General features: G+C 43.8%; 1 protein-coding gene across 1 annotated transcript in view; it reads left to right on the top strand.

The window, feature by feature from the left end:
* The first annotated feature begins 8,518 nt into the window (after window positions 1-8,518).
* The window catches only part of RXFP2 (relaxin family peptide receptor 2), a 96,904-nt gene continuing 90,715 nt past the window's right edge, over window positions 8,519-14,707 (top strand). Inside the window, exons 1-2 of the mRNA XM_070471128.1 lie at window positions 8,519-8,909; window positions 10,626-10,895. Coding sequence (XP_070327229.1) covers window positions 8,519-8,909; window positions 10,626-10,895 — 661 coding nt within the window. The remainder of the gene's footprint in view (window positions 8,910-10,625; window positions 10,896-14,707) is intronic.

The following is a 14,707-nucleotide window of genomic DNA, read 5'->3' on the forward strand; positions in this document are numbered from 1 at the left end:
GATGGATCAACAAAGTTAGATTCAGATCATTAAATTTTCTAATGTGATTTTCATTCTCCCATACAAGAGTGGGTTGTTGTTGTTTAGTCGCTAAGCATGTCTGACACTTTTGCAGCCCCATGGACTGTAGCCCGCCAGGCTCCTTCATCCATGGAATTTCCCAGGCAAGAATGCTGGAGTGGGTTGCCATTTCCATCTCCAGGGGATAGTCCCAACCTAGGGATCGAACCCACATCTCCTGCTTGGCAGGCAGATTCTTTACCACAGAGCCACTTGAGAAGCCCATACAGTAGAGGGTGTTGTAAAGGGAGGGGCATGCTGCCGTATCAGTAGGTAACTCCTGCCCATGCCACCTAAACCCCCAATCCAGCTCTCACAGTGGGTAATAAGACAGTGAGAATTTTGGCCGGAGCAAGTCTTTCTGCACCAGGGATATAGACACTAAGTCAAACCAATTTTGTTTTGAGAAGTAGGGCAGATCTTGAGCCAGTCCAAAAAATGTTCAAAGTTCAGTTTACACCATTCCCAGTTCTATTTAAAGAAGGATTCTTTATAAAGCAGAGCTAAGTAAAACTGGAAAGAATTCTTTCTGGAGGCAGAGGGTTTTGGTTCTGGGAAATGTTCATGCAGAGGCAATCAGGCATTACAGGAACCAGGTACTGTGAGCTGAAGAAGGCAATGGCAACCTACTCCAGTACTCTTGCCTGGAAAATCCCATGGATGGAGGGGTATGGTAGGCTGCAGTCTATGGGGTCGCTGAGAGTCGGACACGACTGAGCAACTTCACTTTCACTTTTCACTTTCATGCATTGGAGAAGGAAATGGCAACCCACTCCAGTACTCTTGCCTGGAGAATCCCAGGGACGGGGGAGTCTGGTGGGCTGCCGTCTATGGGGTCGCACAGAGTTGGACATGGCTAAAGCAACTTAGTAGCAGCAGCAGCAGCAGCAGCAGCAAGTACCCTGAGCATTTCCCCTGGGAAAGGTAGGACGTGATTTTTGTTTAGGATCTGAACATTGAGAAGAGCCTGAGTTTACTCAGTGATAGGTTTGGTGGCAGCGCTCTGCCATCCAGTCATTTTGCTGGGAGGATGGGTTGATACACACATGGTGGCGGGTTGGGGGGACAGAGCTTATCTGTATGGCCTCAGGCTCAGGCTGAATACAAGCCAGGGAAAGGAGTAGCATTCTCCCAGAGGTCTCGTCCTAATTCAGCAACTGCCCACCTCTTTTGCCAAGGACACCTGGCCCAGCCTGGCTCTGTTCACAGGATGAAGTTTAGCAACAGGCAGCAGAATTTGAAGGTTAAGAGCATGGCCTTTGGAGCCAGACTCCCTGGGTTGGACTTCTGAACAGATGGGAACTTTCTATATCTTAGTTTCCCCATCAAAAAAGGGATGTGATCTTAAAAGCTGCTCCGGAGTGTCGTTTTGAGAGATGAGTGGGTTAGTCATGTCAAACAATTCACAAATGTCATCATAGTAAGTAATACTTAGCACTTCTACAGTAGATATAATTTTGGAAGTAGTATTTCCAAACCTATTACCTTACTTGAACCTCATACAACAACTCGATAAAATAGGTAGGGCAAAGGTAGAGTATTATGCTTTTTTTCTTTCCTGATATGAGGATATTGAGGGACAGAGCAGTTGAGTGACTCAGGTAGTTAAGAGCTTTAGAATCACGGAGAACTCCTTCTGAATCTGAATCTACCACCCACTAGCCCTGTGTCCTTCAGCAAGTAACATAACCTGTGTGTACCTTTAATTACTCATCTCTAAAATGGGAATAAAAATAGTAACTACCTCATAATGTCGTGGTAAGAAATCAAAGAGTCAGTACGTGTTAAGCACTTATAATAAAGCTTGACAAGTAAGAACTAGTCTTTTTTTTTTTTTTTAATCTTTTGGTCACTCTGCACATCATGTGGGATCTTAGTTTACCAACCAGGGATTGAACCCTTGCCCCTGCATTTGAAGCACAGAGTCTTAACCACTGAACCACCAGGGAAGCCCCAAGAACCAGTCATTTTAATTGCTGTTTTTTAATTATTTCTCCCCTCTGATTAGTTATATTCTTTTCCTATTGCCCCAATTCTTGGTATAGATACATAAATTATGATCAATCACACTTTGTTGAATAAAAATGCTATAGGACTTCAGGAGAGAAGGAGATCTTGCAACCTGGGGAAAGACTAGAAGGTTTTATGAAGGAGGTGGGGTTCAGGTTGGTTTCGTAGATAGCTAGAACTTAAATATGTAATAAAAAAGAAAGTTTAGTATTTTTGTAGGTGACAGAAGAGATTAATATATGTATACTCCTGGATTACATATTTCACCTTTTTCTTTGGGTTTAATGAATTCTACATTATATTATTTAATTTCTCCTGTTTCTAGTTAATTGATGGCAAAACCTGTTTAAACTGCGTTATAAAATTTAGCTTTATCTTACACATATCTTGTGTGCTTGCTCTAAATTCCAGCTAGCATAATCAGAAATCAAACTGAATTTATTGTCATTATAAGAAATGGAAAAAAATCACACTGAAACGCTTTAGGGATACTGTTCAGCTGCATTATAAAAAATAACCCACAATAATTTCACAGAGAACTTTCATTTTATCTAAGTTTCATTTTTGCTAAATGAGTCCAATTACAGCTCTATTTCTCTTAGTAGCTTGGGATTTTTTTTTTTTTTTAATGGTCTCCAGGCAAAACCTCTATGTTTAATCTGCCTGGAGCGAAACTCCTTCTTCAAACATCAGAAACTGTTGAATTATTAGTATATTTTTCACTTACCATTTGCTACCAGCCCTAGAGCATCTTGATTTCTTTGTTCAAATGTCTGCCATTGCAGTTAGGGTGCATTACGCATACTGTAACATAATTAACACTGAGGTTTTTTCGGAAAGTAAAAAGGGTTTCTTTTTCCTCTTTTTAACTCTATACTTGTAGCCCTTCCCACACTATGCCACAATAGCCAAACAAAAAAGGAAAAGCACAGGAAGCCAGCTGAACATTCAATCTCTCTGACGCTGGTGTCCAGATCGTGTGGTCATTTCCAATGCTCCAGATGATTAACACCTTGTCACCTGACACCCATACCTTTGGACTTGACCTCTCCCAGCTCCTCTTTTTCATCATTTCTGGACCCCTCCCCATTCTCTCTCATCTTTTGACGATTTTACCAACTATGCTCCTTCTTGCTCCTGCCATCATTCTTAACAACTTCAACATCCACAAAGACAACTGATTTCAACATTTTAGTCTCTCAAATCCTTGGGTTCTTTGCTTCCAATGATGTGTTTACTTCTTCCCACCTCAATATCTCTTCTGGAGTCTTTAAAACATTCTCCCCTTGACAATCACATCTTTTCCTTCCAGCTCTCCTACCCTGAGTATCCACTCCAGAAATTCTCAGACCTACCCAAGCACCGACTTGACCTTTCTTTCTATCAGCCTTCCCCTTGGGTTTGTGCCCCTTCTTATTTAGCGTAGATTCCATAGATTGTAAAGCCTTGCAAAGCCAAAACCCTACTTAAGCCCCACTATGTATCTGCTTCCCACCTGCACCCAAGCAGCTCAACAAATGCTCCATCAAATACACAATCAAGCAGACTCATATCTCCTTAAGTTTATACTGACAACTCAAATGAATATATTTTCTACTATGTGTGCTTGTTCATTCTCCAAAATAATAACTTCCTGTGTTCCCCTTTCTGTTCATTTCTACTCATTACACACACACACACACACACACACACACACAAAACTCACACACATATAAAAAAAGTATTTTCTTCTCATTGCAATCTTTGCAATTACCAGTGACCTGTCTTCACAACCTACTAGAAGAAATACACAATCAGTTAGGCACAGTATTGATTCACTTTACCTGGATAAACCTAGATTAAGAACTTTGCTCTTAGGTACAGTGATGAATCAAGACAGAGAACATGTTTAATAAAAGCATAATTACATTTTTTTTGTTTACCTGAGGCTTTGCAAAAAGGCAAAATGGTTATCTAAGAAGCTTACAAATAGCTATGAAGAGAAGAGAAGTAAAAGGCAAGGAGAAAAGGAAAGATATACCCATTTGAATGCAGAGTTTCAAATAATAGCAAGGAGAGATAAGAAAGCCTTCCTCTGTGATCAATGCAAAGAAATAGAGGGAAACAATAGAATGGGAAAGACTAGAGAGCTCTTCAAGAAAATTAGAGATACCAAGGGAACATTTCATGCAAAGATGGGCACAGTAAAGGACAGAAATGGTATGAACCTAACAGAAGCAGAAGATATTAAGAAGAGGTGGCAAGAATACACAGAAGAACTGTACAAAAAAGATCTTCATGACCAAGATAACAATGATGGTGTGATCACTCACTTAGAGACAGACATCCTGGAATTCGAAGTCAAAAGGGGCTTAGGAAGCAGCACTACGAACAAAGCTAGTGGAGGTGGTGGAATTACAGTTGAGCTATTTCAAACCTTAAAAGATGATGCTGTGAAAGTGCTGTACTGAATATGCCAGCAAATTTGGAAAACCCAGCAGTGGCCACAGGACTGGAAAAGATCAGTTTTCATTCCAATCCCAGAGATAGGCAATGCCAAAGAATGCTCAAACTACCACACAATGACACCCATCTCACATGCTATCAAAGTAATGCCGAAAATTCTCCAAGCTAGGCTTCAACAGTATGTGAACCATGAACTTCCAGATGTTCAAGCTGGATTTAGAAAAGGCAGGGGAACCAGAGATCAAATTGCCAACATCCACTGGATCATCAAAAAAGCAACAGAGTTCCAGGAAAACATCTACTTCTGCTTTATTGACTATGCCAAAGCTGTTGACTGTGTGGACAAAAACAAACTGGAAAATTCTTCAAGAGATGGGAATATCAGACCACCTGACCTGCCTCTTGAGAAATCTAAATGCAGGTCAGGAGGTAACAGTTAGAACCAGACATGGACCAACAGACTGGTTCCAAATAGGAAAAGGAGTATGTCAAGGCTGTATATTGTCACCCTGCTTATTTAACTTATATACAGAGTACATCATGAGAAACGCTGGACTGGATGAAACACAAGCTGGAATCAAGATTGCTGGGAGAAATATCAATAACCTCAGATATGCAGATGACACCACCCTTATGGTAGAAGTGGAAGAAGAACTAAAGAGCCTCTTGATGAAAGTGAAAGAGGAGCGTGAAAAAGTTGGCTTAAAACTCAAGATTCAGAAACTAAGATGATGGCATCTGATCCCATCACTTCATGGCAAATAGATGGGGAAACAGTGGAAACAGTGACAGATTTTATTTTGGGGGGCTCCAAATCACTGCCAATGGTGACTGCAGCCATAAAATTAAAAGACGCTTGCTCCTTGAAAGAAAAGTTATGACCAACCTGATGTGATGTGAAGTCATTCAGTCATATTTGACTCTTTGCGACCGCATGGACTATAGCATACCATGCTCCTCCATCCATGGGATTTTCCCAGCAAGAGTACTGGAGGGAGTTGCCATTTCCTTCTCCAGGGGATCTTCCCAACCCAGGGATCGAACTCAGGTCTCTCACATTGCATGCAGACACTTTACTGTCTGAGCCACCAGGGAAGCCCCCTAGACAGCATATTAAAAAGCAGAGACATTACTTTGCCAACAAAGGTCCATCTAGTCAAAGCTATGGTTTTTCCAGTGGTCATGGATGGATGTGAGAGTTGGACTATAAAGAAAGCTGAGCACAGAAGAATTGATGCTTTTGAACTGTGGTGTTGGAGAAGACTCTTGAGAGTCCCTTGGACAGCAAGGAGATCCAACCAGTCCATCCTAAAGGAAATCAGTCCTGAATGTTCACTGGAAGGACTGATGCTGAAGCTGAAACTCCAGTACTTTGGCCACCTGATACAAAGAACTGACTCATTTGAAAAGACCCTGATGCTGGACAAGATTGAAAGGGGAGGAGTAGGGGATGACTGAGGATGAGATGGTTGGATGGCATCACCAACTCAATGGACATGAGTTTGAATAAACTCCAGGAGTTGGTGATGAACAAGAAGGCCTGGCCTGCTGCTGTCCATGGGGTCGCAAAAAGTCGGACACGACTGAGCGACTGAACTGAACTGAACTGTGCTCCTATGTGGTTGAATAAAAAGAAATCCAGCATTATCTGAAAGATCAGTGGCAACTAAAGATGACCCTTATGTCCTTAAAGGTCTGTTCTTGAATCAATCTCTTTGATATTTTATCGATGAAGGTACATAGATGTTAAGAAGTTGGAGAATAAACCTAATACGTTGGATAAAAAAATGTTGAAAAGATTTAATTTGCCAAAACAATGGGCTGAGACAAATAAGATAAAATTTAATAAGGATAAATATAAAATCCTTCATTTATCCTTAAAAACAAATCTGTGATATAAAGCAGGATGGACAGCACTGAATTAACAGAAATAAATCCACGGACTAGGGGATTCCCAGATGGCTCAGTGGTAAGGAATCCACCTGCCAATACAGGGGACACAGGTTCAATTCCTGGGTTGGGGAGATCCCTTGGAGGAGGACAGCAACCCACTCCAGTACTCTTGCCTGAAGAATCCCATGTACAGAGGAGCCTGGCAGGCTGCAGTCCATAGAGGCTGCAGGGTCAGACACGACTGAGCATACATATGCATGCACACATGCAACTGCACATAGCAGTCTTTCATTAACAAAGAAATACATTAATCACACAAAAATTTATATTCATCACAAAGAAAACAATAGACCAACCATCCTAGGCACAGACTAGACTTCAGCTGAAAAACTAGATTTAATTCTGGGGACTTTATTTCAAGAGAGAGTTATAATGTCTACAGTACACCAAATGAACGGGAGATGGGGTAATGAAGAATGAAGAGAAGTGAAGTGAAAGTCACTCAATCAGACTATACAGCCCATGGGATTCTCCAGGCCAGAATATTGGAATGGGTAGCCTTTCCCTTCCCCAGGGGCTTGTCCCAACCTAGGGATCTAACCCAGGTCTCCCACATTGCAGGCAGATTCTTCACCAGCTGAGCCACAAGGGGAGCCCAAGAGTACTGGAGTGGGTAGCCTGTCCCTTCTCCAGCGAATCTTCCCGACCCAGGAATTGAACTGGGTTCTCCTGCATTGCAGGCAGATTCTTTACCAACTGAGCTATCAGGGAAGCCCATGGAGACATTTATTAAACACCTCTCTGAGAGCTATATGGATGGATCCTGCACTGACTGAAGGGCAAATCCATGGCTGTCTGGCATATCGAAGTCTGGAGTCCTTCATAAGCAAGCTCAAATCACAGCTTTGTCAGTGATGCACTTTTTAAACTTGAGTGAATTCCTCCCATCTCCAAACCTCAGTAACTTCTCTTACCAAAAAATAAAAATTATGAGATAATCTTATTAACAACTGCCTCACAAAAATGTATGAACACCAAATGAGATAAATCCATTTAAAGCAATTTACCCATTCCTGTGAGCATGCTAAGTTGCTTCAGTTGTGTCTGACTCTCAGCGACCCTATGGACCATAGCCCACCAGGCTCCTGTGTCCACGGAATTCTCCAGGTAAGAATACTGGAGTGGGTTTCCATGCCTTCCTTCAGAGAATCTTTCAAACCCAGGGATGGAACCTGCATCTTTTTATGTCTCCCGCACTGGCAGGCAGGTTCTTTACCACTAATACCACCTGGGAAGCCCTTGCCCGTTCCTAGTAATAAATGTTAAATAAACTAGAACTGATAGGAGAATAGAGTTCAAAGTTGGTGCTTTCAAAGTTCAGTTGCTTTTTATGTTCAGAAAATTTTGCTCTATTTTATCAGTTAATTTGGGAGAGTTTTTGTTGTTGTCGGTTTTTCTTTTGTATGTCTTTATTAAATGTGTTACAATATTGCTTCTGTTGTTTATGTTCTGGTTTTTTGGCCACTACACTTGTGGGATCTTAGTTCCCTGACCAGGGATTGAACCCCTGCATTGGAAGAAGAAGCCCTAACCACAGGACTGCCAGGGAAGGCCTTATTCTTTTTCTCTAATGCAGATGATCTGGTCCTAGTTAGGGTGAAAGCTGAAAAGAACAGTGTGTTGCTGAGCCAAAGAGCAGAGGTAGACAAACATCTGAAGGCATCAGGTGTAGGGTACCGAGAACCACGAAGCGACGACAAACACATGGGGTGGGGTGGGGCGGACATCGTCAGGCACTGCTTGGTTTTTCTGTCCCCCAGGGCCTCTTATGGAAACTTCTGCTTCCATCTGGAGGACATGGTTTTGTCTTTATGAGCGTGGGGTGTCCTTACCTGCCTCACGACGGGCACTGCATCGTGAGCTTGGGGACAGAACGTGACATCTGCGGGAGAAACTCAAAGTGGCCCTTTGACCTGAGACCCGGCCAAGCCAAGAGCCTTTCAGTATGACCGCTCCAGGATCACGCCGCAGTAACTTACCGAGGCAACAAATACGGAGCTTCTGTCATCAACCCTCCGGAGCTGGGTCACAACCAGGGGCCTCCTGCGCTATGCCTGCTCTCGCCAATGGAATGAGACTGAGTTCGGTTCCAAAGGCAAGGAAAGCGCTCTTCTCGGATCAAAGAGTGAAGACGCGTGAGCTTCCGCTCCAGGGCACGTGTTCTAGCCGCCCGCCACCGGCAGTTGCTTTGTCTATGGCGCCCTCTACCGCCCGCGGGGGAGGGGTAGTTTTGCCGAGGCGCGCAGGCGCAGCTGTGCCGCTCAAGCTCCTGTCAGGAGGCGGCGCAGCCTCTCTGCACCCCGCCCGCCGCCGCCATCTTGGGTGGAGTGCTGTGCGCAGTGTCTGTACAGGAGCCCTAGCTGAGGCCACCGTGCAGCTGTTTGGAACCAGGAACGCCGGTCAGAAGGGCCAGGGCTTGAGACCTCTACTCGCGGCACCCAGTGAGGCAGTGAAAGCAGACTCAGCATAAAAGAAGAGGAAAAAATGATTAGACTTTATTGTTGTTGTTGTTCAGCCAGTAAGTCGTGTCTGACTTTTTGCGATCCCGTGAACTACAGCACCCAAGGTTCCCAGGCTCCTTTCACTGCTTCCCAGAGTTTGTGCAAATTCACGTCCATTGAGTCGGTGATGCCTCTAACCATCTCATCCTCAGCCGCCCCCTTTTCCTGCCCTCAGTCTTTCCCAGCATCAGGGTCTTTTTCCAGTGAGTCGGCTCTTTGCATCAGATGGCCAAAGTGTTGAACCTTCTGCTTCAGCATCCGTCCTCCAGTAAATATTCAGGTTGATTTCCTTTAGGATTGACTGGTTTGATCTCCTTGCAATCCAGAGAATTCTCAAGAGTATTTTCCAACACCACAGCTCAAAAGCATCAATTCTTCCCCACTCAGCCTTCTTTATAAACACTTTTCTTTTGTTAGCTACATTCTATTTTTACTTCCTGGTAATTGTGAATGGGCTTTGCTGGTGTCATCCGAGCTACATCCCTCCTGCTGATGTTAATAATGTTCTGTTCAGTTCAGTTCCGTGGCTTGGTCGTGTCCGACTCTTTGTGACCCCATGAACCCCAGCACGCCAGGCCTCCCTGTCCATCACCAACTCCTGGAGTCCACCCAAACCCATGTCCATTGAGTCGGTGTTGCCATCCAGCCATCTCATCCTCTGTCGTCCCCTTCTCCTCCTGCCCTCAATCTTTCCCAGCATCGGGGTCTTTTCCAATGAGTCAGCTCTTCGCATCAGGTGACCAAAGTATTAGAGTTTCTCATGCTCTTTTTAGACTTGCCCTGTGGGAGAAAGAGAAGTGCTAGTCACTCCTTCAGGAAGAGCCCAGCCTGCAAAGCTAGCTGTCACCTGTCTCTGGTCCCCAGGACCTCCTCCCAAGGGCTGCTGGGCGCGTTTCCACTCTCCCCTGTGTCTTCAGCCTCCTGCTGTCTGTTTCAAAAGTGCCTTTCCTGCCTTCTTCTGCCTCCGGCCCACATCACTCAAACCATTCTGTCCTTCAGAATCAAGCTTCTCCAAAGAGTGGTCTTCACAGTGCAGTAGATGCAGTAGCATGGACTGTGTAGTGTTTTTCAGGTGGATGATGATACACATTTATCACTGTGTTTCATGCTTGAAAAAGATGAATTGTGAAGTGGACTACTGGGTTCATGAGTTACTTAAAATGCTTTCTTTTTTTTTTAATATTTAAATATTTATTCATTTGTTTGTGTCTGGTCTTAGTTGCGGCAGGTGGGATCTTTTTTTTTTTTCCCCAAGTTGTACCATTTCTGCACATGGGATTTAGTTCCCCGACCAGCGATAGAACTTGGGCCCCCATATATTTTGAGCACAGAGTCTTAGCCACTGGACCACCAGGGGAGTCCTCCTGATGTGCTTTTGAAAGTATCAAATAAGGCAAAAGAAACAAAGAGTGGTCCGTTGAGTTGCTGTTGTTTTGTTGCCTGGTCCTTTCTGATCCCCTGGAATGTGGCCCCCTCACCAGCACTCCACTGAAACTGCTCTGCCAATGTGACCGGTGCCCTTTGGTGTCTGTGCTTGCTTCGATGGAATTCTCTTCGATGTTCAATGGAATTAAGGCTCCAGGACTCTTGGCACCCTTTCTTATTTCCTGGACAAACTTTCTCCTTCCTAGTTGGCCTCTTCATCTTTTCCCCCAGAGTCCCTTTTTTCCTACTTAACCACCTGTCACCGACCTTATGTGCCACCACTGAAGAAGCTGATCTGCTTGCCTGTGAAGAGATGCAATGGTGGGGAAGGGCGAGCAGCAGGGCTTGGAATGGGGACTGGCTGGAGCGGGGCTGGAAATGCTCCTTCCCGAGGCTGCCGCTCCCTCTGTGAGGACAGGAAAGTGGAAGCAGTGAGTACAGCTGACCCCCCTAACTCAGGAGTTACAGGCACCAACCCTCTGGTCAGTGGAACATTCAAGTGTAACTTTACAGTCAGCCCTCTATGTCCATGGTTCTTAATCCATGGATTCCCCCAGCCCCTATCATGTAGTACTTTAGTAGGTATTTATTGGGGAGGGCAGAGGGCGGGGAAATAGTGTATATATCGGCCCTTGCAGTTCACATCTATGTTGTTCAAGGGTCACCTGTATGTAAAATGTGTGGTATATGTTGCTTTTTGATAACTGGATAGAGCCTGAGACTCAGAGATCTCAAAAGATGTAGTCAGGACGGCATAGAAAGGGAAGAGACTTTACAAGAATAAACATGTGGACCTGGCTTGAGAGGAGGCCTCAGCCTCTTCAGGGGTCTTATCCCCAAAGCAGGCTGGAGTCAGCCTTTTCCGCACCATGATAAAACAACCATGTCTTAGTTTATTAAAAAGTCAACTGAGTGCCTGCAAAGGGCACCCTGACTCTTCTCTCCAGATAGACAACCCAGTGTGGAATGGAAGCAGGAGATTGTCTCTTCCTTTCCTCCTGCTCCTACCTTAAGCTCAGAACAAACGATCAGTTTTCAGTTTTTCTTTCCTGCCCAACCCCTCCAATCTCCAGATTGAAATCAGTGGGAGAAGGTGCATGCATCAGGTCGTTTCACAGGGAGAGAAGCAGGCAGGAGAGAACATGGGGGGAAATGCTTCTTTTAACTCAGAATGCTGGTCTAGTCTCTAGCTTTCCTACCAGAGGCCTCTCCTCCTGTCTTGTGAGGCCTGAGAAGGACTGAGGACTGAGAGGCAGGGTAGGAGGAAAACGGAATCTTCGTTTGCACAGTTCCAGAAGTCCATCCTGAGGGTCCACTCAGTCAGTGGCCTGTCTCCAGGGCCTGCTCCTCTCCTTTCACCAGGTAATTCCCACCCTCTCCAGAGGCCACCCCAGGCTGCGCTGTGCTGCTCTGCCTGAGTGTGGACTTAGACACACTTGATCAACTAACACTTGATGGCAATTAATGGAAGACTTGGCGAAATAGCACAATTTGAAGTCGAAACAAGATGAATGTCTTGGCCCATTTGGGTAGTTACAACAGAACACCACAAACTGAGTGACTTCGAATTTCTCACAGTTCTGGAGTCTGGGAATCCTAGATCACGGTATCTGGTTAGAGCCCACTGCCTGGTTTGCAGATGGCTGTCAGAGACACACAAACGTTCATTCTGTAGCTATGAGTCTTTTTCTCAGTGTCTGCATGTTCCAGACCCTCCAAATGGGTCCTTGTAGTTACATCTTTTCTCTGACCCTGGCATGATGCTAAATCTTGCCCCTTACATGGGCAGTGGGCATCTCCTTGAAAAATGTCCCTCCTGCATAGTGTCTAGTTTCTGACATGCAGAAATGGACAAAGACTTCCTGATAGATATAAGTTGGATAAATGGAGAGATGGGCTGTGTTCTCAGGTGGGAATACTGAATCTTTTAAAGATAATGACCCTATTATTTTAAAGGGTTAACATAATTACAATTTTAAAATCCCAGCAGATTTTTGGAACTTTATAAATTGATTTGACTGCAAAATATTGAAAAAATAGGCAAAAATTGCTTGAAAAAGATGAATTATGAAGTGAACTACTGAGTTTCAAAATTCCTTTTAGAGAAAGCTAGTGATGATGAGGATGATAAACTATCATTTGTTGAGAGCTTGTGATGTGCTGGGCATTATGCTAACCACTTTGTGCACATTATTTTCTTTCTGTTCTAACTGTAGTGCTGTGAAATAGGCACTGTTATTACCCATGTTTTACAGAAGTGACAGAATTAAAGTGGTTGTTCAAGATCAGTAACTTGTTCAGGATCAAACAGCTAATCCGGGTCTGCCTGATTCCTAGGCTTATCACCTCACTCCTCTTCACCGACATGGAACCCACATGCTGCTGATGAAATAGCAGGCAGATGGAGCAATAGAATAAAACAGAGTGCTCAGGGTAATTTTCTTAAAAACTATGAAGTTAAAAATTATGAAATAAGACACAAGGAAAAGGTCTATGAAAGTAACCATGCAAAAATTTAAGCCTATATTGTTACAAAGACATACACATAGTATACATACAAGTGAAGGCTTGAAAAACCAAAATGGCAGCAAATATAACAAAGAGTTGGAATGGGGTCAAAGTTACTTGCAGTCCACAGCTGGAAAAGAAAAGCAAGTGCAAGCAGAAGGGAGTCAAGGGTGAAAGAAAGTTCGGAAACACTTGGAGTCAATTTCTACCTCAGTATCAGCTTCCCTTTTGACCTATGTGGCTGAACACATCAAAGATAAACCAGATGTGTGAGAAGTCATACTAAAACAGGAGCCACTCATTTTTACCCACTAAACTATCTCCCCTTCTAGAGTTCCACAGCCCCAACCCAGAACAGAAGAGTGACCCCCAAAGGATTGCCATCCTCAACGTCTGAATGTGCTCAGTCACTCAGTCATGTCTAACTCTTTGTGACCCTATGGATTATAGCTTGCCAGACTCTTCTGTCCATGGGATTTCCCAGGCAAAAATTCTGGAGTGGGTTGCCATTTCCTTCTCCAAGGAGTCTTCCCAACCCAGGGAGTGAACTGGAGTCCCCTGCATTTGGAAAAAATTATCCTTTAACTTTGTCACTTATTATTATTATGTATAATATTTTTATATTATTATTGTCACTTATTCTTTAACAAGTTATTATTATTTGTCCTTTGACAGACTATGGTATATTTATCCAGTGATTTTCCTTTATTCAACTTAAGGAGAAGTTGTGTGTTTGTTCAGTATCAGGATTTGAAGAGGGTTTTGTTTTGTTTTTGAGACTGTGTTTTTGAAACTGAAGTGTTGCTCTGCATGGTGAGGCCTGAGCCCCAGCATGGACTGGGGATGGAGCAGGCTGTTAGTCTGCTGTGCAAGCTGTTAGTCCAGGAGGACAGGTCTGACTTGACCCAGCCACCCTCCAGAGGTGTAATGACGTGGGTGGAAGGGGGGTAGTGGGGAGCCATCCCTGCTGGGCTCCAGTGGTTGGCTTTTGCTACTGTCCAGGGTGTAGCTAGGGCAGCCTGACCACTGTCAGCATAACCCCGCTATCAGCATCTCTTAAGCGGGTATCACCTCTGCACCCCACGGGCTGATTGATGGCCGGCCTTCTCTCTTCTGGTGTCTGGGGTTTCCCAGAGCTCATTGGGTATCCTGTGCACCCATTTCCTGGGTGAGGTCTCTCCACTGCTTGTGTTGAAATGGGGGCAGTTTGCTCGAATACAGCTATACAGTCTAAAAATGACAAAGTATTTTCCACTTGTTCACAGTGACATCCCTAATTTTTCAGGGCTGATAGAGGAGTTCCTTTTTAAAAAATAATAATTATTTGCCAGTTTCAGTGGGATTGGGGAAAAAACAAGGCAAATCAGTGAAATCAAATAATTATCAATCTCATTGTTTCTAAGGTTTAACTTGTGTAAATAGCGATGATATCATCTTCATATTTGTATGATTTTTTTTTGACTGCTATTCCCTGTGTGGTTAATGCTGTGTGACCACTATCAGCAGGAGCCCACTGCTGACCTATGTCAGTGAATATCTGGGTAAAATTGAAGCAAAATCTCCCTAGTCCCATAGGGGAATTACTGGTCCATGTATATTGTCATATTTATGTCTCTTAATATGTAATTGCTAAATTGCTTTTTCTAAAAGGTCAGTTCCTTTTCCAGTGCCTTCAGTGACAGATGAAGATGTGAAATGTCAAGACTCTAGTTCATCGTGAACATTTTTCCTCCCTAATTTTGTAGCTAAAATAGTACCCACTGCTTATTTTAATTTGTCTTTCTTTTATTCTTTTGAGGAAGAGT

This window comes from Odocoileus virginianus, chromosome 8 (assembly GCF_023699985.2).
Source record: "Odocoileus virginianus isolate 20LAN1187 ecotype Illinois chromosome 8, Ovbor_1.2, whole genome shotgun sequence".
Taxonomy (NCBI): domain Eukaryota; kingdom Metazoa; phylum Chordata; class Mammalia; order Artiodactyla; family Cervidae; genus Odocoileus; species Odocoileus virginianus.